Source organism: Eurosta solidaginis, chromosome 5 (genome assembly GCF_040869045.1).
Source record: "Eurosta solidaginis isolate ZX-2024a chromosome 5, ASM4086904v1, whole genome shotgun sequence".
Classification (NCBI taxonomy): domain Eukaryota; kingdom Metazoa; phylum Arthropoda; class Insecta; order Diptera; family Tephritidae; genus Eurosta; species Eurosta solidaginis.
The window spans coordinates 249,979,445-250,003,781 of record NC_090323.1 but is presented as its reverse complement, the minus strand read 5'-3'; the positions used below and the strand labels follow the sequence as shown (position 1 = coordinate 250,003,781).

At 36.5% G+C, this 24,337-nt stretch overlaps 2 protein-coding genes across 25 annotated transcripts in view; one reads left to right on the top strand and one right to left on the bottom strand.

The window, feature by feature from the left end:
• LOC137253163 (elongation factor-like GTPase 1) overlaps positions 1–1,838 on the top strand; it is a 467,431-nt gene extending 465,593 nt beyond the window's left edge. Inside the window, exon 9 of the mRNA XM_067789641.1 lies at positions 1,351–1,838. Within this exon, the coding sequence (XP_067645742.1) occupies positions 1,351–1,539 (189 nt within the window). The 3' untranslated portion in view covers positions 1,540–1,838. The remainder of the gene's footprint in view (positions 1–1,350) is intronic.
• Positions 1,839–5,543: 3,705 nt separating this feature from the next.
• Positions 5,544–24,337, bottom strand: part of LOC137253161 (lysosomal proton-coupled steroid conjugate and bile acid symporter SLC46A3) — a 31,693-nt gene continuing 12,899 nt past the window's right edge. For 3 of the 24 annotated variants that reach the window (XM_067789625.1, XM_067789628.1, XM_067789631.1), the window contains exons 2-8: positions 10,570–10,632; positions 9,270–9,440; positions 8,163–8,526; positions 7,989–8,095; positions 6,366–6,704; positions 5,969–6,303; positions 5,544–5,908 (exon numbers count right to left, since the gene is read on the bottom strand). In XM_067789625.1, coding sequence (XP_067645726.1) covers positions 5,722–5,908; positions 5,969–6,303; positions 6,366–6,704; positions 7,989–8,095; positions 8,163–8,526; positions 9,270–9,440; positions 10,570–10,590 — 1,524 coding nt within the window. In that variant the 5' untranslated portion in view covers positions 10,591–10,632 and the 3' untranslated portion in view covers positions 5,544–5,721. The other 21 variants (XM_067789616.1, XM_067789617.1, XM_067789633.1 and 18 more) reach the window with 19 other exon arrangements.

The window sequence follows — 24,337 nt, the reverse complement described above, 5'->3', positions numbered from 1 at the left end:
TACGTGTTGAAGACATGTATATGCAAATTAAGTATGAGCTGAGAATCATTTCAAAGGAGAATTTAAACCACTGGAGCCTACTAAAGGATTTTGCATCACTGATTTCGCTTATTCTTTCAGCTAATCGGGATATAAAATTCGGCACCTTTTTCGGGTAACTTGCTTTTTTATCAACTTGAGGACAATTTGAAAATATGTTCGACTTGGGACATTTTATTTAAATTCATTCTACGTTATTAATTTTTTGAAAAAATTATGCGAAGTGAACGTCTAAATTTATTATATAACTTTTCTTTAAGTGTTTTGTTTTAATAACTTGTTGAATTCGGTGATACGAAATCCGTGTTAAGCTTCCATTGAAGTCGCCTATTTTCTCAAATAACTTTTGAACGGTTAGAAGTTGTTAAATTTCGCAATTGGATTTTTATAACTGGCAGTGATGCGCATTCCTTGATACCCCTTTCGACCATATCGGACCAATTTTTCGAGATGAACAATAAATGGTTTTAAAAGAGTGGAAAATATAGTAAAGCGTCGAACGCCGCCACCGCCGCGCCGATATTTTCGACATTCGGCGGCGGCGTGCGAAAAACGTCGCAAATCGGCGGCGGCGGCGGCGTTTATCGGCGGCGTATATCTCTAGAAGGTCGACAGTTAGGGTAGCTAGTAAGATTCAGTTCTAAATGTAGCTCCATAAAACACACAAGTGTAATAAAAACTAACTTACATACATATAACATTGGTTTGGTCAAGGACAAAAAAATTTTAATTTTTTCCGTAACCCTTCCCTACTGACCTTGACAAATCTTAAAATTTATTCTGAAACATTTTGGATATATAACGACCCTGAGTCAAAATAATCTTAAATTGATCCCTGAAAAATCTGTCATATGTCTCGAAATCATACCAAAATCGGAAATCATTTTGACTTAGTCCCTAATATATCAAGAAGTGGTCGAGAAATTTTTCCGAAGAAATGTCACTAAAAAACTCTTTTTCAACCAAGAATTTAAGTTTTTAGGCGATTGGCGATGCGTTTTCTGCCTATTAAATACAGCCGCTGAGAAACCGGACAGATAATCGCTACCGGGATCGTATTCTCCCTCGACGGCTATGTCAATTATAAAAGTTTCATGGTCACAAGTTCTCATAAGAGTAATCACAATTATACTTTCGCATGGAATTCTTCGTTGGCTGAAAGAAACATTAAATCTGTTGCATGGTGTTATTATTGCAAATATACATGTAGTTAATATCTTCAATAGTTAAGCTTTCTTCAGGCTTCAACATACTTATGTTTAAGATTCATACATACAACAAACCCATATAAATTCTTCTCTCTCTTTTCAGATAATCGATATTGATCCATTTTGGGTACCCACTACCGAGGAGGAGATTACACATTTTGGAGAAAAGGCCGATTCAGCAAATCGTGCCAAAGTGTACATGGATAGCGTACGAAGACGCAAGGGACTTTATGTCGACGAGAAAGTGGTGGAGCATGCTGAGAAACAGCGTACGCTATCCAAAAAAAAATAATACTCTAGATTCTACATATAGTATGGAATGTAATCAATCGTTGTTGCGTGTAATTTTAAAATCATTTTATGTTTGATTTAAAGAGTAAAGTATTTTTGTAACAAAAATCAATGCAGCGAAAAAAACAAGTAAAGGTGTCTAAGTTCGGGTGTAACCAAACATTATATACTCAGCATGAGCTTCAATTGTACATTTCATTTCAGATAAATTACATTTCTACATAACACGTGGCACCGCCCATTTAAAAAAAAATGTCTCCCCATTTCCTCTTACAATAAAACTTGATAAGTGAAATATCATTGATTCAAAACTATTTATTCTAGTCCCTTTTAAACTTGTTTTATATATAAGTTGCCGTGGTCTTTAACCCATCCCGTCCATTTTTACTAGAAATATTTTCTGCTATAAGGAAAATGTGTGTACACAATTTCATTGCGATATGTTCTTCGAGTTATGGCTCCCGAAACATAGAAAATTGCTTACTCATAAAAGGGCGGTGACACGCCCATTGTTATAAATCCACTTGGGAAATGAAATACCATTGATATAAAGCTCTTTTTTGAAAAGACATAACTTATTTCATTCGTCCACGAACCTTTTAAACATTTTTTATATAAAAGTGGGCGTGGTCCTTAACCGATTTCGTCAATTTTTCTTCAAAGTATTCCTTATAGTAAAGGCAACCTCTCTGCCGAATTTTGTTAAGATAGCTATAACGCTTTTTGATTTATGATTAATAATATTTGTAAAATTGAGTTTATCACAAGTGGGCGGTGCCACGCCCATTTTTTAAATTTTTTTCTAATTTTTATCGAGAGTCAATATCAGTCCACATGTCAAATTTCATTCTAGGTGTATTATTTACTAAATAATCACGTTTTTTGTGTTTTCCGAAATGTTATATATATAAAAAGTGGGCGTGGTTATCATCCGATTTCGCTCATTTTCAATACCAATCTATCCTGGGTCCATATAAGCTCGTGTACCAAATTTGGTGAAGATATCTCAATATTTACTCAAGTTATCGTGTTAACGGACAGACGGACGGACATGGCTCAATCAAATTTTTTTCGATACTGATGATTTTGATATATGGAAGTCTATATCTATCTCGATTCCTTTACACCTGTACAACCAACCGTTATCCAATCAAAGTTAATATACTCTGTGTGCAAAACAAAATTCAATACATATACATATTGTAACGAATTTACTGCAATTCCCTTTATTTGCAACCTTCTGCTAACGTTCGAATCACTAAACTATTGAATAAATAACTCCACTATTCAATAATGCAAAATGGCCTTTATTAGACTACTTTCAAAATAACACTACTATTGCCAGCCAGATAGCGTCTTAAATCAAACTGATTGTCGTGCCTCTACTGTTGCTGCCTTTTATATTCTGTGATTTCTCGTTCGCATCTTCCAGGCGCTTCCAATTCTAGAATTTACTAGTTGGTTATCAGTTATAAAATTATTACCTTTATAGCTTCTCATATGTGAGCAAAATTATAATTGCATACTTTTGGGAGCATCTCAGATAAGATATCTGCATGTGTTTGTGCGTCTCTTCTCCGCTGCGTGTAGACGTAATGATTGATTTAATGATGTGCGTAAAATTCACTGCTTAGCATCGGCTTAGAGATGATAGTATCCCTTAGTGCTGCTAATATTCGTTACAATATCTATGTATGTCATTAGGCGTCGGCAAATGTACTGCCAAAATGGGAAAAATTAACAAAAGCTAGCTATACTTCAATGTGAAGCTGCTACTTGCTTCCAAATGATCCCTTTCAGATGTTCAGGGATAAGCTAGAACTTCTTGAAGACGATCGAAGGTCCCTAACTGATAGCCCGATCCTTGCTGGCGACTTAAACGCAACAGTCGTCGAATGGGGAATGCCACAGACTAACAGTCGGGGAAAGCCTGTCCTTGAGATAAAAGCCAAGCTCCCGTTTTATCGTACTTAACATTACCACGAGCCCATCATATCGACGGAGGCCCTTACTGGTTGCGATCACAACTACGTCACATTCTGCCTCAGCACAGGTTTTCTGATACCTTCCAAATAATCGACAGTATCAGGTGGTTCTCAAGCTGGTAAAGGCGAAATTATGGAGCTATTCAAATTATGTCACAGAATGTGAAGGCAGATTCGAGGCTTGATGAAATGTGAATACATATAAGGGATAAGAGAAAGCTTTTGTATATATTCTTCTGTTAAATAAAATGATGGACGAGCACAAGAAAGCCGAAATGGCATGCCTCTGAGCAACACCGATTGTGCCACTGCTCACGATTTACTTCAAAATTCAACTCAGCTAGGTGGGGCGTCAAATTGGAAGCTCTAAGACGCTCTTTCGAGGTACCGCAATATCTGGTGAATATCTTGCACTACCTTATAGACTGGCTTCTAATGTGCGACACACTTTTGAAGAAAGAAAGCAGCTCGTCCAGGGTGTGGTATTAGGCTCCGTCCCCTAGAATGTAAAGTACGAGAGTCTGCCTAACTCGAACATGTCCGAAAGCAGTTTTATTGTTGCTTTAACGGACGAATTGGTCGCTGTCATAATAGTATTCAACATGTGGCAATCATTGCTGAAGTCGACATCCTCAGAAGGAACGGTTCACCATTATCGTCATTATCTAATTGGCATGTAACCGTCATGGTGATGTTGGCGATTTCATAACTAGGCACACCAGTTATCTCTGTTTCGCAATAACTAACGCCAATTGGTAGCATCAGAGGAAGTCAGTTATTTCTCCGCCTGCCTCTTCCAACTTAGTGGTGGTCTCCTCCTTCGTCTGCTTCCAAATACGGCTTTCGATAGGAATACTTCCTTAGCCGGAGCCTCTTCGTTTATTCGCATTAGATGACCTAACCAGCGAAGCTTTTATCTGTTTTACTATCTTCTTAGATGCGTAAGGCTCTTACAGCTCATCATTAAACCTTCTCTGATACTCTCCGTAAGCCTAACGGACACTACAACAATTCGTTCAGAGAACTTTCAAGAGCCATCTCATCTTCTCTCGACACCTTGAATGATTTCGAACCACACATTAAGACAGTTATGATAAGCGACTAGTAGATCGTGATTTTTGTTCGTCGAGAGCGGACTTTACTTTTGAATTGCCTACTCAGTCCAAAGTAGTCTCGAAAGCGCAGATACTTTCTTGGACAGCGATAAGTGCCTCGTCTTCTCCGCTTTTACCGCAAGACACACTTTTGTCCCCTGTATTTAATCCAGAAAGGGACTTTGGGCGTCTTGTTAAGGCCAATGATATCAATATCATCATAAGCCCCAGGGGGTTAAGGGGCTTAGAATATACTCGCCGTAGGTATTCCTGTCGTAAGAGGTGTTTAAAATACCAATTTGGTTCAAGGGGTTGTGTGGCGCAACCCCCCTCAAGGGGGTGCCAGCGCAATATATAGCCTCTCCAAGCTCACTTGTCAACCTCACTTACCCGTGGCGAATGCTGTTTCATTAACAGCCGAGGCTCTGGCGACCACGAATCCTGAGGGATCTGTGGGGTTGGAGGGTAGGATGGCTTAGAAGGTTTCATGGTGTCATACCAAATCGTTGCCGAGATGGTCAGGCTAGTACCTTTATGGTGCTTGTTACCGGAACGTACCGGATCTGCATCCGGCAAAGTACCATCAACATCGATAACACTCCCCAAGACTTTCGGGGAGAGTCCTTATCGCTACAACAACAACAACAACAATATCATCTGCATACTCCTGCAATTATACGCTCTGATCTGCTGCCAGATTTATCGTCTCCAGCATTGGGTTAAAGATATTACATGAACGGGAGTCGCCTTGTCTGAAGTCTGGTTTGGTTTCAATTTGGTCCTTCCCAATCCTTACGGAGCTGATGGTGTTGCTCTGATTAATTTGGAAAAGCCTAACTAGCTTTGCTCTTTCGCAAAATTAGATCGATTTATGATATAAGAAAGCAAAGTCATTCTGTTTTGCTAAATAAAAAAAACCACCATCGTTTTGAAAATCTACACATTTATTTTTACTGTGTATACTTAGAGCTGTACCTTACTTATAAAGTAACTTTTGAAAGTGGCCTTACTGCTTCAAGTTTTTATATGGCTGTTTAATCTATTACAATAACTATCATCATTTTATTTGACAGGCTATATGAGCTTTATGCACTGTAAAAAATTTCAAGTGTCTTCGATTTTTGGCAAATTTGCCGCTGTTTGCATTGTCTGAACTCCAGCAACACCATCACCGCCGATCGCTTGCTGTGACTTGGTTTCCACGCCGTTACTTTCGCGTATTAGTTGAGACTCATTTTCGGTAATTTCCGGAACAGCCAACGATTTATCACCGAGAATCAAGTGGATTGAGCTAAAATAAAAACAAAAAACTTAATATAAAAATATATAATTTTTTACATTTTAAACACACAGTATCAATACGAAAACCGCCAACTGACTAGCAATTGTAAGCAGGAAAACTCCACGTCCTCCTTTACCATCATCATTCAAGGTGGCACGATAAGCTTGTGAATAGCAAACACCACTTATAAATGGCACCGCATTATCACAGACAGCGAGCAGCGCAAAAACCTTTCCCCGCTCTGATTGTGGTACAATTTTTGAGGTCATGGCGCGTATCATCGGTCCAACAATGGGACCCAAACTGCAAATTAAAGCGCCTACATAAAAAAGAGTGCCTGTCTCGGCAAAATAATAGAAAACGCGAGCAATTGTGTGAGCCCAAGCCCCTATGAAGATGATGGTCTGAAAGAAAAAATAAAAATGTAAACACTCAAATGAGAGAAGAGCTGTGAGTAAAACACTACCGTATCTCGCCAATGGAAACCCTTGTCCATCAACGGCACCGCTACAAGCATAGCTATCACAAGGGCTGATGATTTGAATGTTTTGAAAGTACTGTACACATTTACATTCCAATTAAATTTAAAAGTTGTATAAAGAAATAAATATTGACTCTCATCACGTTGGAATGTATACAAAATCATCGTGATCAAGAGGATGATGAGAAATGGACGCCGGTGACCAGCACGTGGTTTAACCAAAACATTGAATGAATCTCTGATATGTTCCTTATCGAAGAAATCCGGAAAGAAACCACAGCAGCTAAGTTCACGTAGCGAACGTTGTTTGGCTGTAGTTTGCCACTGAAATTAATGAAAATTTTACAAATTAAAAATTAAAAAAAAAAGACGTGTGTCCAATTACTTGTAAAGTTCGATGTCTAAATATATGTAAATATCGATCATTTGCCGATATCATAAGATAAAATATCGAAAAATTATGCATAACAAATCGATAATATTTTGACAGTAAATCGAAAACTTTATGATAATATATCGATAAGTTTACCATAAATTACTGATCATTTTTCAATAATAGATCGATAACTTTTGGAAAACAGATCGATAACTTATTAATAGAAAATCGATTACTTTATATAACAAAGCGATAATTTTTCAGCAACAAATCTATAACTTTTCGATTACAAATCAATATTTTTTCGATAACTTATCAATAAACTCACGATAAATTATCGATAACAAACCGATAACTTGTCTATGAAAAATCTATAACTCAAATATAACCTTTGTTATCTATTGCAAATTTATAACAATGCGACGAAAAATCGACAACTCGTCTATACCTCGTCGAAAAACGTCTATACCAAGCTGATAACTCGTCGATAACAAAGCGATAACTGATCGATATCAAACACTAAACACTTGCTTTGCCTTAATTTGTTGTCTGATTTCGCTCATATCAACACTAATACGTACATACATTGTGCTGGAGACTGTAATAAGGTCAACGGTCATAACTTCAATTAACCTTACGACGAATTCCAATGGCCACAACTTTAAATTTCAATGGTTAACATGTCAAAGATATTGACATTTTTCTCTTTTTCTAAAGCGGAAAAAGGTCAATTATTTTGTTTCGCGTCTCCACGTATTGAAATTTTAACAACTGTTAAATCACAGTTATATATCATTGTTTTAGCTTTATCTTTCTTCATTCGAATGAAAGGAGAAATTTTTTTGTTAAACATTTTCCTTTGTTTTGGTTACAACCAAGTTTTTTTATCGAATAATAAGCTGGGCCGGTGAGGATTCCTTTGAAGTACAAATAACATATTCAACATATTTGGCTTACCTTAAACTGCTGTATGTGGTAGTAAATTATTCTTATGACCATTTAATGTCTATTGTTCGTACGTCAATTTGAAATGATTATAATTTCAATTGACTCTATGGCCGTTGACCTTATGTCACCCCACCCATTGTTCTCACAATTAGCTAAAGTGAAGTGACTATACTTACGCTTTAGTTCCAGGTTCCCCCGTATCATGAGTAAGGATATTTACAAATAAAAAAATTCCTTTCCTACACTCAAAAAAAAAAAAAACAAAAACAAAGAAATCATGTTACCTTCAGCGCAAATATTGTGTAAATAATGGATAGCACCAAAAGTGTAGCATTCACCGTAAACATGTCAGCATAAGATTGTTGGAACAAATTATAGAACATATAAGAACCTAAATAAAGAAAATTTAAATAATTTCAAAAGTCTAACTCAAAATTCTCCAAAATCAAGAAACTCACCCAATGCCACGCCCGTAGGCATTGCACTTAAATAACATATATCCAAAATGGTTACGCGCAGTGTACGATTTTTTAACGTCGAAACATCGGAAATGTAAGCAAAACATGAAGAAAATATTGCCACATCTGCGCCTGTCAACGCTGCCGGCACTGTTGCTGTATAAATGACATATTCGAGAGGCCATGTTTTCATGCGCGCATTCACAACAATCATTATTGAATAGATGAGTTTGCCGGTTAAGCCCATTAGAAGTGGAAATTTGCGTCCGCGTCGATCAGAGAAGGAACCGAGAAACAGTGATAATATTATAGGGAAAACGTGTCCTGAGATCGATTCAATTTGATAAAATTTTGCAGTTGTGATCTAGAAGCAAACATTTTAATATTATTTTTTGTATGGTAATATTATTTTCAGTGTATATATACAGTGGTGCTGGCCTAAATAGCAACACACCGTACTAGCAGATGCCTGACCCGAAAATTTTCCTGACTACTGCCTTTCACCTATCTTAATAGTACTCTCCTGCCCTTCCTTTTCTTCTATAAATTCCATTTTTCCTCGCTATTCCTACTCTTGCACTTTTCTACTCGCACTACCACTTATCGTATTAAAATAAATAAAAATAAATGTAAGGCGCGATAACCTCCGAAGAGATCTAAGGCCGAGCTTCTCTTCCAATTTGCGTCGTACTCCTCTTGATTTTCCCTACAAATTGGCCGGACGGGACCTACATGTTTTATGCCGACTCCGAACGGCATCTGCAAGGCAGATGAGTTTTCACTGAGAGCTTTTCATGGCAGAAATACACCCGGAGCGCTTGCCAAACACTGCCGAGGGGCGACCCCGCTTAGAAAAATTTTCTTCTAATTTAAAAACCTTATTTCTAAAATTTTTGTATGTTGCTTTGTCCGGGGTGCGAACCCAGGGCATACGGTGTGGTAGGCGGAGCACGCTACCATCATACCACGGTGGCCGCCCCACTTATCGTATTGGCTACTTTTTAATCAAATTTTATTTTAAAACCCATGAAAACCACTTGAAACTTGAGACTTTACAACAAAGACGACACTTTTGTGAACAGCCACACTAGTTTTATTACTTCATACCTGCACTTGCTTTTTGTAAAAAGCATTTTCATCAGCTTTTATATTCGAGCAAATTTCATCTGTAAAATTATTATTAACACGACACGCCTTCTGCACGAAAAAATCCTGTTCTACCACTGAGGTGATCATGAAGGCGAACATGTAAAGAAACATAGTGGGCTCCACAGAAACCTTAAGAAGAAAGAAATACATATATACATATATGAGACATTCACCCTTATCGCGAGTTTCATTTTCACCCGAAAATATTCACAGTTTTTGTTCACCTTATCGCAGAGGGTGGCGAAAAAATGTTTCGTGTTCGAAAAAGATTTCACCTTATCGGCAACTCTTTGTTCGGGCGAATTGAACACCCAAATTTGTTCACTTATATTTTACAGGAGAACGAGAGGAAAACAAAATTTAAGTAATTTTTTGTTTTGAAATTTGATACTCTTATAATTATATGTTCTTTGATTATTAGAAATAAATCAATAAATAATGCACAATCGGAAGCTGAGTGGAAGAAGTGAAATTCCTGTATTGCTGTAAATTCTATTTTTTATGACAACGTATCAGTTGGCCAAGTTATCCATTGTGGACAAAGCAACGGTTCCAAAATGTTGAGCACCTCCCTGAAACAAGATTGGCTTAGACCCACTTCATGGTCCTTTCCGACGCCTTTTCCCTATCCGAAAAAACGAAGACATGTACACAATTTTACAATTAGTGTAACTCCAAATTTTTGCTTCAATGGTGGCAAGGAGTGGTAAGAATAACTAGCAAATATTAGAATGCCGACTTGTTTAGCCTGTAATATTGGCGAAAACTAATTGAAAAAAATTAAATTGTTATTCAAAAATAGTAATTTTTAGCTTACAGTGAATCATTTAGCTCCAAAGGGTTAGAACTTTCCCTTAATTGCCTCCGAACCGCTTTCACATTTATGTATATTCTCCTCACGCTCAATCAATACCAACGTAAGTGCAATACTAAACATTATTTTATACATTTTTTATTTCTATTTTTGTTGTATTTTAAGGAAATATATGCTTGGTTACAAAATTTACACAATTTTAAGTAAATTATTTGTTCACTGCCAATTCGCAATAGAGCATCAGCTGTTTCGAAGTGAACTTTTGTTCGCCCGAAATTGCCGTTAGGCGGAAAAAGTTCACCCGAACAAAAGAAGTGAAGGCGAACACTTTTCCGCGTGAACTTCGCGATAAGGGTGATTGGGTGAAATATACATAACAAATTGGCTTTGAAAGGGTTAAGTGTCTTACAGTAGCATATTCAAGTGTATGTGTACAACGCTCACCTCTTTGTACCATGGCGACATGCAATTCTCCCACCAGCCGCGCTCTTGCTGTTGCTGTTGAACCTAAAAGTAGGCAATTTTTTACTCTTAGTTTAATTTGACCAACATCTGTTTTGATTACAGTTTATATGTGTATGGGTGTTGGACATGTTCCACAACTTATTATGGGCATGCGTAGCATTAATAAGTATATAGAGTTGCCATTTCTCTGTTGAAGCTCTTGAAATTGAGTACATTTTGTATATTTGATATTCACAAAAAATTTTAAATTTATGAAAAAAAAATGTTGATTTTGTAGGCGGACTTGCAGAACGACAAGTTATTTTTATATCTCAGAGTTAGGTTCCCATGAGGAGTTAACCTCATACATTTTGAACAAATTTCAAATTTAACTCTGAGCTAAAAAGATAACTTTGCGGTTTGCAAGTGGGTATTATATAACAAAAGGAGATACCAAAAATATGCTTCGTTGATACAAAAACGATTTAGCAAAATTAATATAGAAAAAGTTGTGAAGCTCGGAATATTAGTTTTAATATTTATTCATCAAAGGGGCATATTTTTCGTTTAACTCGAGAAAGTTAATGGAGTTATTTGAATTTTTTGACGAAAATTACATAATTTCGCAGCGTTGATTTACCAACCGTTGTTTGTAAGGCAAGATAAATATAATGCTATTTCCACTTTCCACTCAAAATGTGGTTCTGAAAATGATACAAATAGAAAAAAATCAAAATCATATAGTGATTTAAGAAAAAGGTGTAATCAATGCTCACAAGCAACAGAAAATTACTCCAACAAAATTTCGAATTCAATTAGGTGAAGTTAGCAGCTTTTATAGGGGCGTCGGTGATATTTTATAATGCCACTCTTTTTCGGGGAAAACTACGTTTTCTATAGAATTAAAATTCCAAATAGCATAGTATGACACTTAAAAAAAAAAAATAAACGGTATTAGGGATCATCACCTGTTTAGGGGGCTTGGAAGTGACAAAATTTAATTGTCGTATTTACAAGGACGTTTTCCTCTACCTTTTTACCAACGCTTACTTTGCGATTCTTGTTATATGGTATTGTGAAAAAAAAAACTAGATTTAAATAATGGCAGTAAAGAATAATCGACTATGTTGTTAAAAGTTTATGTCAAATATGAAGATATATGGGGTAATATACCAGTTAAAATTGAGCATATATAAATAAATACAGGCAAAAAATTTGATATATAATCCCAAAAGATTTAATGGTCTTTATAGAATGCAAGGCTCCTCAGAACCCAGCAAGTCGCAACTTTTACGTTTCAATCCTATCGAAAAAGAAACCGTAAGTGATATACGGATTCGGTTATCGACAGAACGTTGACTCAAGCTGATTTAACTACTGGCTTTGACGCATAGCACCCTCGCCCTTGAGATTAGATCGCTAGAAAGAGAAGCGAAAAGGAATTGAAGGCGCTTGATATGTGGCCAATTAATAATACTGGACAGCAAAGCCAGAAACTCTTAGTACACCCATTTGTATGTAAAAAAGTCGGATCTAAGCACCAATAACAATTTTCAAAAATTTCTTTTGTTACTTTTGCCGTGCAAGGTACTGCCTTAGTTTGACTAATCTTTGAACCAAATAAGTCGATATGAAATCATTTATTCCTCAGATTTCCATTAAACGATTTTTTTCTCAAGTGTTGTTATTGCCTCACACATCACGCAATTTTACACAAAAAATTGAAAATACATCTTTAGCTAAAAACAAGAGTTTTCAGAAAACTTAAATTTGGTCTATTGTTACACTTAAATTTTAAAGTTTTTCAAAAATTCCCTAAATTAAAATTTTGTTTGAATACTACGTGATTTCTAAATATTTCCAAATGATATTAATACAGTTAACTACTCATGTTAAGTAAAAATTAATTATGTCTTAAAAAGGTGGCTTAGCTTTACGATAGCATTATAATCTGAACACACTTCCAATAATATCGGGATGGATTTCAAAAGAAGCGCTTTGGATTCATTTAAAAATTTTGTTCCCGTGGTGAGACATCTATTTATAAAAGAAATTGAAAACTTCAATGTAGTTGTTATAGTTTATTGTACACATAATTTTAGCCCCAAACCGGTGCTGGACCCACCCATCATAATTGGTTATAAGTCCTGCTGAAGAACTCCAATGCAAAAATGGGTTCTGCGCAAAAATTATATGGATTCCACTCCTTGGTTTCGGAGCAGTTTTATGTGATTTTTACGTTTTTCGTGAATATCTTTTGACAGGAGAATAATTTCTAACTTCCGTTTTCGGTATCACAATCCTTGGTTCAAAACGAGTATTTTGCCATCCCTGTCGTAGAAGTAAATTTATAGCGTCATGCTGTCACAGAGAATTACCTCGAGGAGGTATAGGGAATATAATTCTGGCTGAACTTACATTTTCCATGTCGGCAAGCCTGTATCTATTTGTCTTAAAGAAAATAATGTGACCTGGCAACCCTACTGTTACTACTGCTATACTACAAACAAAAATTCTATCACACAACGCTTTTAAACTAAATAAAATTGTATTTGAATAACACTAATTCTTAAATGATCGAGTCACTAATTTTTTCACTTATGATTCAAAATGTTACGTCGTTTGCAAATTTATGCGGAAGTAAAACTTGAAACAATTCTATTCTTTATTGTTAGTGACCGACTTGAGATTGTTAAATCATCACTTATAAGCCCACTGTTATACTTTTCACATTTAATAATGATTGTGGCTTGATTAAGCTATCTACAAATCTATGAAACACAAGTATTTCACTATCATTTAGTTGTTTATACTATTACTTTCCAACAATTTACAATTGTTTATTATTTCATAACAAATACCTAATAGTGCATGAGAACTTGGCTTTTCCATATGAAGCAAGTTTGTGTACTACAAGGTTACCATATCGTTTAATTTTACTAAAAGTGGACCATTTTTTATTTATTAAAATTTTTTTTTTTTTTTTTTTGAAATATAGAAAAGATATGCATAACAAAATGTATCCCTCCCTATTTTATTAAAAATAGGAATTTATTAAAATAAATTGCTGATTGGGCATTGATAAATTCAAAGTATGGAGATGCAAATTAATCAAATGCAAATTTGGAATTTCCAACGAAAAAATATGCCTTATTTTAATTTTTAGACGCTGAATTCATCCGAAAAAGGTATATGAAAAAAGATCAAACAGAAAAGGTTGGACTGTACTTCTTAAGAGAATTACAATTTGAAGTGTTTACTTTTGGTGTTTACATTTTTGTGCCGCATATTAAAGCACTGTATAGTCTAGAAGCCAAGCTAGTCAGTTTCATACTTTTAAATCCTTTCCACTTTGCATACAACTGGATTTTCATGAAGATTAAAGTTTGGTGAGTCTCCCTCATTTATTGATTGCTTAGTGTGAATATCACCTTATCTCAGCTTCCAGTTCGGAAATATCCCATATCAAAATATTTTTCAACAACATCCTATCTCAGAGTAGGGTTGAAGAACGCCCTACTTCAGATTTTTTCATATACGCCTAATCTGATTTCAAAATATAAAAAATTATGCTCAGATAGGCCACTTTTGAGACAAATCCCTTTTATAAAATTTTAAGTTATTTTTGCATTACAAATTGTATTGCTGTGGCAACGCTAGATGAGCACGCTTTACTCAAATCTTTCGTTTTCTCTTTTTACTTTTACTTACCTTTTTTGTGGAATCCATTTGTGTATGTGATACTGCGGGTTGTTGTTTGGGTATATATACATAAAAGCCGGTTGGGCCACACGTGTTTTGCTAATAGGTATCAGTTAGTTTATATTTTTATACTCAGTTGAGCAGAGCTCACAGAGTATATTAAGTTTGATTGGATAACGGTTGGTTGTACATATATAAAGGAATCGAGATAGATATAGACTTCCATATATCAAAATAATCAGGATCGAAAAAAAATTTGATTGAGCCATGTCCGTCCGTCCGTCCGTCCGTCCGTCCGTCCGTCCGTCCGTCCGTCCGTTAACACGATAACTTGAGTAAATTTTGAGATATCTTGATGAAATTTGGTATGTAGGTTCCTGAGCACTCATCTCAGATCGCTATTTAAAATGAACGATATCGGACTATAACCACGCCCACTTTTTCGATATCGAAAATTTCGAAAAACCGAAAAAGTGCGATAACTCATTACAAAAGACAGATAAAGCGACGAAACTTGGTAGATGGGTTGACGTTATGACGCAGAATAGAAAATTAGTAAGATTTTGGACAATGGGCGTGGCCCCGCCCACTTTTACAAGAAGGTAATTTAAAAGTTTTGCAAGCTGTAATTTGGCAGTCGTTGAAGATATCATGATAAAATTTGGCAGGAACGTTACTACTATTACTCTATATGTGCTAAATAAAAATTAGCAAAATTGGATTAAGAACACGCCCACTTTATAAAAAAAATTTTTTTTAATTCAAATTTTAACAAAAAATTTAATATCTTTACTGTATATAAGTAAATTAAGTCAAAATTCAACTCCAGTAATGATATGATGCAACAAAATACAAAAATAAAAGAAAATTTCAAAATGGGCGTGGCTCCGCCCATTTTCATTTAGTTTGTCTAGAATACTTTTATTGCCATAAGTCGAACAAAAATTTACCAATCCTTCTCAAATTTGGTAGGAGCATAGATTCTATGACGTTAACTGTTCTCTGTGAAAATGGGCGAAATCGGTGGAAGCCACGCCCAGTTTTTATACACAGTCCACCGTCTGTCCTTACGCTCGGCCATTAACACAATAACTTGAGCAAAATCCGATATATCTTTACTAAACTTAGCCCACGTACTTACCTGAGCTCACTTTTTCTTGGTATAAAAAATGGGCGAAATCTGACCATAACCACGCCCACTTTATCGATATCGAAAATTACGAAAAATGAAAAAAATGCCATAATTCTATACCAAATACGAAAAAAGGGATGAAACATGGTAACTGGATTGGTTTGTTGACGCAAAATATAACTTTGGAAAAATCTTTGTAAAATGGGTGTGACACCTACCATATTAAGTAGAAGAAAATGAAAAAGTTCTACAAGGCGAAATCAACAGCCCTTGGAATCTTGGCAGGAATACTGTTAGTGGTATTGCATATATAAATAAATTAGCAGTACCCGACAGATGATTTTCTGGATCACCTGGTCCACATTTTGGTGGATATCACGAGAACGCCTTCACATATACATCTAAGGGCTACTCGCTTTTAAAACCCTCATTAATACCTTTAATTTGATATCCATATCGTACAAAAACATACCAGAGTCACCCCTGTCCCACCCTAATGGCGATATCTCGAAAAGGCGTCCACCTATAGAACTAATGCCCCCTCTCTCTTAAAATGCTCAGTAACACCTTTCGTTTGATACCCATATCGTACAAACATTCTAGAGTAACCCCTGGCCCACCCTAATGGCGATATCTCGAAAAGGCGTCCACCTATAGACCTAGTGTCCACTCCCTCTTAAAATGCTCAGTAACAGCTTTCGTTTGATACCCATATCGTACAAACATTCTAGAGTCACCCCTGGCCCACCCTAATGGAATATCTCGAAAAGGCGTCCACCTATAGACCTAATGCCCACTCCCTCTTAAAATGCTCAGTAACACCTTTCGTTTGATACCCATATCGTACAAACATTCTAGAGTCACCCCTGGCCCACCCTAATGGCGATATTTCGAAAAGGCGTCCACCTATAGAACTAAGGATTACTCCCTTTTAAAATACTCATTACCACCTTTCATTTGATACCCATATCGTACAAACACATTCTAGAGTCACCCTGGCCCACCCTAATGGCGATATCTCGAAAAGGCGTCCACCTATAGACCTAATGTCCACTCCCTCTTAAAATGCTCAGTAACACCTTTCGTTTGATACCCATATCGTACAAACATTCTAGAGTCACCCCTGGCCCACCCTAATGGCGATATCTCGAAAAGGCGTCCACCTATAGACCTAATGTACACTCCCTCTTAAAATGCTCAGTAACACCTTTCGTTTGATACCCATATCATACAAACATTCTAGAGTCACCCCTGTCCCACCCTAATGGCGATATCTCGAAAAGGCGTCCACCTATAGACCTAATGCCCACTCCCTCTTAAAATGCTCAGTAACACCTTTCGTTTGATACCCATATCGTACAAACATTCTAGAGTCACACCTGGCCCACCCTAATGGCGATATCTCGAAAAGGCGTCCACCTATAGAACTAAGGATTACTCCCTTTTAAAATACTCATTACCACCTTTCATTTGATACCCATATCGTACAAACACATTCTAGAGTCACCCTGGCCCACCCTAATGGCGATATCTCGAAAAGGCGTCCACCTATAGACCTAATGCCCACTCCCTCTTAAAATGCTCAGTAACACCTTTCGTTTGATACCCATACCGTACAAACATTCTAGAGTCACCCTTGGTCCAGCTTTATGGCGATATCTCGAAAAGGCGTCCACCTATAGAACTAAGGATTACTCCCTTTTAAAATACTCATTACCACCTTTCATTTGATACCCATATCGTACAAACACATTCTAGAGTCACCCTGGCCCACCCTAATGGCGATATCTCGAAAAGGCGTCCACCTATAGACCTAATGCCCACTCCCTCTTAAAATGCTCAGTAACACCTTTCGTTTGATACCCATATCGTACAAACATTCTAGAGTCACCCTTGGTCCACCTTTATGGCGATATCTCGAAAAGGCGTCCACCTATAGAACTAAGGATTACTCCCTTTTAAAATACTCCTTACCACCTTTCATTTGATACCCATATCGTACAAACACATTCTAGAGTCACCCCTGGCCCACCCTAATGGCGATATCTCGAAAAGGCGTCCACCTATAGACCTAATGCCCACTCCCTCTTAAAATGCTCAGTAACACCTTTCGTTTGATACCCATATCGTACAAACATTCTAGAGTCACCCCTGGCCCACCCTAATGGCGATATCTCGAAAGGGCGTCCACCTATAGACCTAATGCCCACTCCCTCTTAAAATGCTCAGTAACACCTTTCGTTTGATGCACATATCGTACAAACACATTCTAGAGTCACCCCTGGCCCACCCTAATGACGATATCTCGAAAAGGCGTCCACCTATAGACCTCATGCCCACTCCCTCTTAAAATGCTCAGTAACACCTTTCGTTTGATACCCATACCGTACAAACATTCTAGAGTCACCCCTGGCCCACCCTAATGGCGATATCTCGAAAAGGCGTCCACCTATAGACCTAATGCCCACTCCCTCTTAAAATGCTCAGTAACACCTTTCATTTGATTCCCATATCGTACAAACACATTCTAGAGACACCCCTGGTCCACCTTTATGGCGATATCTCGAAACGGCGTCCACCTATGGAACTAAGGATCACTCCTTTTCAAAATACTCATTAACAGCTTTCATTTGATACCCATATCGTACAAACACATTATAGAATCACCCCTGGTCCACCTTAATGGGGACATCTCGAAAAGGCGTCCACCGATAGACCTAAGGCCCACTCCCTCTTAAAATGCTCAGTAACACCTTTCATTTGATACCCATATCGTACAAACAAATTCTAGAGTCAGCCCTGGTCTACCTTTATGGCGATATCCCTAAATGGCGTTCATCCATAGAACTATGGCCTATTCTCTCTTAAAATACTCTTTAATACCTTTCATTTGATACACATGTTATACAACCACATTCCAGGGTTACCCCAGATTGATTTTCCTTATTTTGTCTCCATAGCTCTCAACTGAGTATGTTATGTTCGGTTACACCCGAACTTAGCCTTCCTTACTTGTTTTATTATGATCTCGGAGAAACGAAATATGTAGTTCTTTTAATTTTTTAGCTCTATTCTGTTTATTATACACATTCATTTCCATTTTTATCTAATTTTTTGTTAATAAAATGATTTATTATTTTTTAAGCAAACATTTTTAATTTAGGTACATTATTTCTGCATTTTCCCTGGCTATTTCAAACGTACTCTATTGTCTTATGCAAAGGAAACAAACTTAACTCCTAAAAGTATGCCTAATAACATTCGCTCGACATGATCAGTTTGTATAGAAAGTCTCCCGTTGCTTGAATACCCGCACGCGGATAAAAAAAAAACACAATAGGGGTATTTTTGAAAGTATCGTTCAGTCGATTTCTTTATGACCTTCATAGTAAGAAACAAAGTAAAGTATTTATGTATTATTAACACGCTTTTATTAGCTTGGCCTGTATCTATGTAACGGAAACTTTTAGCTTAATATTCACCGGTTTCTAGAAGTCTGCATACGTATCAAGGACCGATGACAATGCATTAATGTGATGGTGTGGTGACATAAGTTCAACAGCCATAAGGTCAATTGGCCTTATTACCACTTTGAATGGCCATATGTTTGATTGAAACTTTGCACACGTATCAACGCTCGAAGACAATGCATTAATGTGATGGTGTGATGACATAAGGTCAACTGCCATAAGGTCAATTGGCCTTATTACCACTTTAAATGGCCATAAGTTTGATTAAAACTTTGCACACTATCAAGGCTCGATAACAATGCAATAATGTGATGGTGGGGTGACATAAGGTTAAAGGACATAAGGTTAATTGAACTTATAACCACCCCAAATGGCAATAGATTTGAAACCTTGCACATAATGCGAAAAACACATTCCTTTATTAATGATAGAAGTGGATGCATGGCACATCTACGAAAGAGCATACTGGAGCCCTTTTTAACACGCTTTTATTAGCTTGGTCTGTATCTATCTATGTATATATGTATCCATGTATGTATGTAGCGGAATCTGGAGTAGAGCCGAGAGCCCCGGTAATGCAGAGCTCCGAACTCCGTTGCACCTTTTGAATCATTTTAAGATAGGTACTTTTAGCTAGTGCAGGCCACCAAACCAAGGCATCATAAATGAGAATCGGGGGCACAATGGCTGTGTAAATCCAGTAGGTCACCTTAGGGGAGAATCCCCAGGAGGTGCCAATTGCCCTCTTGCAGGTGAACAGCTCTGCTGCTGCCTTCTTGGATCGCTCCACTATATGGTCACTACATAATAGCTTCCTATCCAGAATGACTCTCAAATACTTGACTTGATCGCTAAACTCTAAGAACGTACCCCCAATTCTTGGCGGTGTAAGATTTGGTACTTTGTACCTCCTCCTGAAGAGGACAAGCTTGGTTTATCCGGGTTGACTTCCAAACCTCTGGCTGTGGCCCAGTGCGAAATTTTGGATAGTACCCCTTCCATTAGGTTGCAAAGAGTTTGCGGAAATTTCCCCCGCATGGTGACGCAGATGTCATCTGCATACGCGATCACTTAGTGATCTTCTGCCTCCATGAGGCGTAATAGTTGGTTGACGGTAACCACCCAAATTAGCGGGGAGAGAACGCCGCCCTGCGGAGTGCCTCTGCTGACCGGTCTGCCGACCCTTGGCAATTTCGGCGAAATACCGCGTCCAGCCTCCCTGCGTCTTGGCCCTTTTCGGTGCCGTGGGGTTGCATTAATCCATGGACCGCTGGCGTGTCGAGGTTTCATCAATCTGGAATAAAACTTTTAAAATTACTTAAATTAAAAAATTAAAAATAAATAATAGTTTAAAAAAACTATACTAAAAACGCTTTTTAATCTGAATTAAATTATTCTGATAATAACTTAAATTTTATTATAATTTTATTTTGAGGTGATTCACTGATGATTGGTTGACCACCTACTACTGTTATATAACCTCTTTTTAATTGAAAATTATTTTCTATTTTTTAGTTCGGTTAGCTATAAAAGCGTGTTTTTTTAGTTTTTTTTTTTAAACAATTATTTATTATATAGCAGCACAGCACAACATAGTACATATAGGAATAGGAGTAACGTGCCTGCCAAATTTCATCATGATATCTTCAACGACTGCCAAATTACAGCTTGAAAAACTTTCAAATTACCTTCTTTTAAAAGTGGGCGGTGCCACGCCCATTCTACATAATTTTATTAATTTTCTATTCTGCGTCATAAGGTCAACCCACCTACAAAGTTTCATCGCTTTATCCGTCTTTGGTAATGAATTATCGCATTTTTTCGGTTTTTCGAAATTTTCGATATCGAAAAAGTGGGCGTGGTCCGATTTCGTTCATTTTAAAAAGCGATCTGAGATGAGTTCCCAGGAACCTACATACCAAATTTCATCAAGATACCTCAAAATTTACTCAAGTTACGGTGTTTACGGTCGGACGGACGGACGGGCATGGCTAAATAAATAGAAGTCTATATATATCTCGATTAGTTTATGCCGTCACGGGGTACCGTTATGCGAACAAAATTAATATACTCTGTGGGCTCTGCTCAGCTGAGTATAAAAATGGAGAGTACCATACCCAGCCCAAAATTCTAGTTCCATAAGTGCCATTATTGTAGTATTTGCTTAATTTTTCTTGCATAGTTAATTTTTTTTTGTGATTTGAAATTATTCAAAAATCTTTGTGATATCTCTAGTTCAGTGGTGACTCTAGAGCTTCGGAAGACCATTCGGCGTTCATCTAACTATGTACACGTCGCGAGAGCACACCGACAGAGATTCATTAAAGCAGCAAAATATCGACCCATCAAGCAAAACGTATTAGATTGTTGACTCCATTAGGCATACAATAAAGCAATAATGAGATATTTATTATATAGAATTTGTGTTTTATATGGAAGATCGGATTCAATAAAGGCTTTAATGTAGAAAACGTAACTAATTATTTCATTAGCCCTCTGTGTGAAATTGCTAATAGCTTGTGCCTCAAGCGGTAAACATTTCATGCGTGAAAACATATACTACAACAAAAAATTTGCATTCGCATTCGATCCTCTGCCGGCATTGTACAGCATTGCTCTAGTTTATGCGAACGATATGTTTTGGAAACTCATACCTGTGTATTCAAGAAATGCTTTTTGACCATATGAGTACGAAACGAAAAGGCGTTAAGGGAGGTTTTCAACATAAGATTTTTTCAACATACCAATCTGATTTGCGGTTTTAAATTAGTATGTGTACCAGTGGTAGCTTAAAATAATTTTGTACAATATGGGTGTCAATGAAAGGATTTAACAAATTGTTTTCATATCAGCTAATTTTTTGCAATACTTTTAGTGGCGCTTGTAGCCGAATGAACGTTCCTATCTCACATTAACCATAATTCTACTTTACAGACTAATTTTGTTTTGCATAAGATTAATAGAATGCAAATTCTTCGACCATTAGATTCCAATCAAAATTTTGGATTGAATTTTAGTACAACTATAGCTACATTTTTTTTTATATACCTAGCATACCTATGCTATTATTACTAATTAAAACAATGTTATTTATGCCTACTATATCTGCTTTATCTTTATTATTTTGATCTATGATTTTAGTTATTATTTAGTTATATGTACAAACCTGCATGCGAAGATATTTCAAATTACTTTACCTTATTAAGGTTAAATTCTAATTAGAAGTACCGAATTTCGAATTACTTTCATATTGAAACATTCGAACTTCCACTCGCGATGATAAAGCAAGAACAAAAAGTTCCGCAAGTTGCGGTAAGCCAAGCTTAAGAACGCGATGGTTCAGTGCCTTTTAGTTTGATCTTTCAAAGAGTGAAGATCTCATATTTTTTAATTCGAGCTTCGCTACCGTGTGAAATTTCTGAGTCTAAAGTGTGACTCACGTGGTTTTTTTTCGAAATCGAAAGCTAAACTTAAAAGTCGATTCGAAATGTTCGCGATAATCGAAATAAAATAATTCATAAAATTCGCGATATTTTAATCGACGAAATTAATTATAGTATACTACAATTTTGAAAATGGAAAGGTTTCCCGAAATCCAGCATGGAGTTTCAGCATTCTCTGAGGACGAGTTCTCGTGGATATGGCAGTATTTTCCCTCATTTCATCTTTACTTCGGATGCGTCATATTCCCTAGTGCATAAAACAGTGAAGTTCGCCAAGTTTTACTTAGCTTTGAAATATTGTTCTTATTTCTAAGACTTTTAATTACAATTTAAATCATGTTTTCGTAGAAAATTTAAAGAAAAAAAAGAAAAGAAAATTCCAAAGTTCCTAATTTTTGCTTAAAATGTGGAAATGATGAATATATAAATGTAAGGTGTACATATATTAATAATTACACATATTGGTGTCTACACCTAATTTTTTTAAAGAAGAAGAAGCAGAAATAACGCAGTGGTTATTTGAGGATAAAAATCAATAAAGCTAAATTTTGATTTCCTCTTGAAAAAAAGGGTTAGGAATTATATATTAGACCAGGGGCGTAGCGACGGGGGGATTTGGGGGTTTAAACCCCCCTTGCCTCAGGATCATTTGATTTTTTGGGTCGTTACAATTCAAATATTTGATGTTTTTATGTCTATGTTAATAACTTTCTTTATAATTCTGCTACGTATTTACTTTGTTGGTTATATTATATTTTTAATATGCAAGCATATGTATGTACGAAGTGAACACTTATATTTGAATCATATTCTGTTTCATAGAAATTCTGCAATTTATTAAATATACAAATGTACATGTTAACTTTTACTATAATTTCATAAAGAAGTTTCCTTGTAAATTTGCCTAACGACCATCGACATACATATCAGAGAACAGCAAAAATCGAACACAACAACGTTCGGTTATATTCGGCAACATGATCGTGTTCATTGATCCAACTTGCTTAGACGAACATAATCGACATTGATTTAAAATCAACCAACTTATTGCATGCATGAATATAATCAATTCAGGCGTTTGCTCGTTTGCCTCAACCGCGATTACATTCATCGGAATGAAAAGGCAAAAATGAAAACTCCATGCGTTTGAATATTTGCATGATTCTTCTGCCCTTACGTCACGCCGAAAAACTACATATAAACATTGCTTACGGCTCTGTTTGTTTGCCGAACTAAACGGTACTAATTCTCGTGCTTTGATTTTCACATTTAAATTATACTAAATTTACAGCATTTTTGCGAAGTACACATTTCCTATTTTGAAATATAATGCAAATTTGACATTATTTTCCATGTGGAAAACACATTATTATAATGTAATATTGTAAGGCAACCCTTATGATAAGTGTTGAGTGACCATAACATCAATCATTAAATATTAACCACGTCAATTTTTTTGACCACACCAATCACTCACAATGAGGGTTACCCCTACAAGAAACGCTGATAGTTTTACTAATACACTCACACTTGTAATTGACAATGCTGATCCTGCGATGACGTAAACATTGATACTCAAATTTATGTATGTTCCTTTGTTCGCTCACGCATGTCCGCATGTTCCCAACGACAGTCTATAATCATGAAAAAGGACTCAAACTGGGAAAGCTTCGGACACCTGGTACAGAACAAAGGAACGTACAGCAGATACCATTATGCATGTGAGACAGATACATAATTCTCAACGGAATTTTATGTATGCGAGAACAGTTTATCCGATTTAATCATGTTGTGACTACTGACTGTCATATGACAATCAAATGATTATCACGGTTGTTTTGTTATTTTTTAAATTCCGCCATTTTCAACCGAAGAAAACCATATAAAAAATAAGTTTAAAAAATGAAAAAGAGAGCATTTCAAAGCTCCATGCTAAAAGAAAAAATCGAAAATAATATTGAAAAACACCAAAAGCTGTCGGAATGTATGGGGCGCACTCAAAAATTTGATACCCGAAAAAG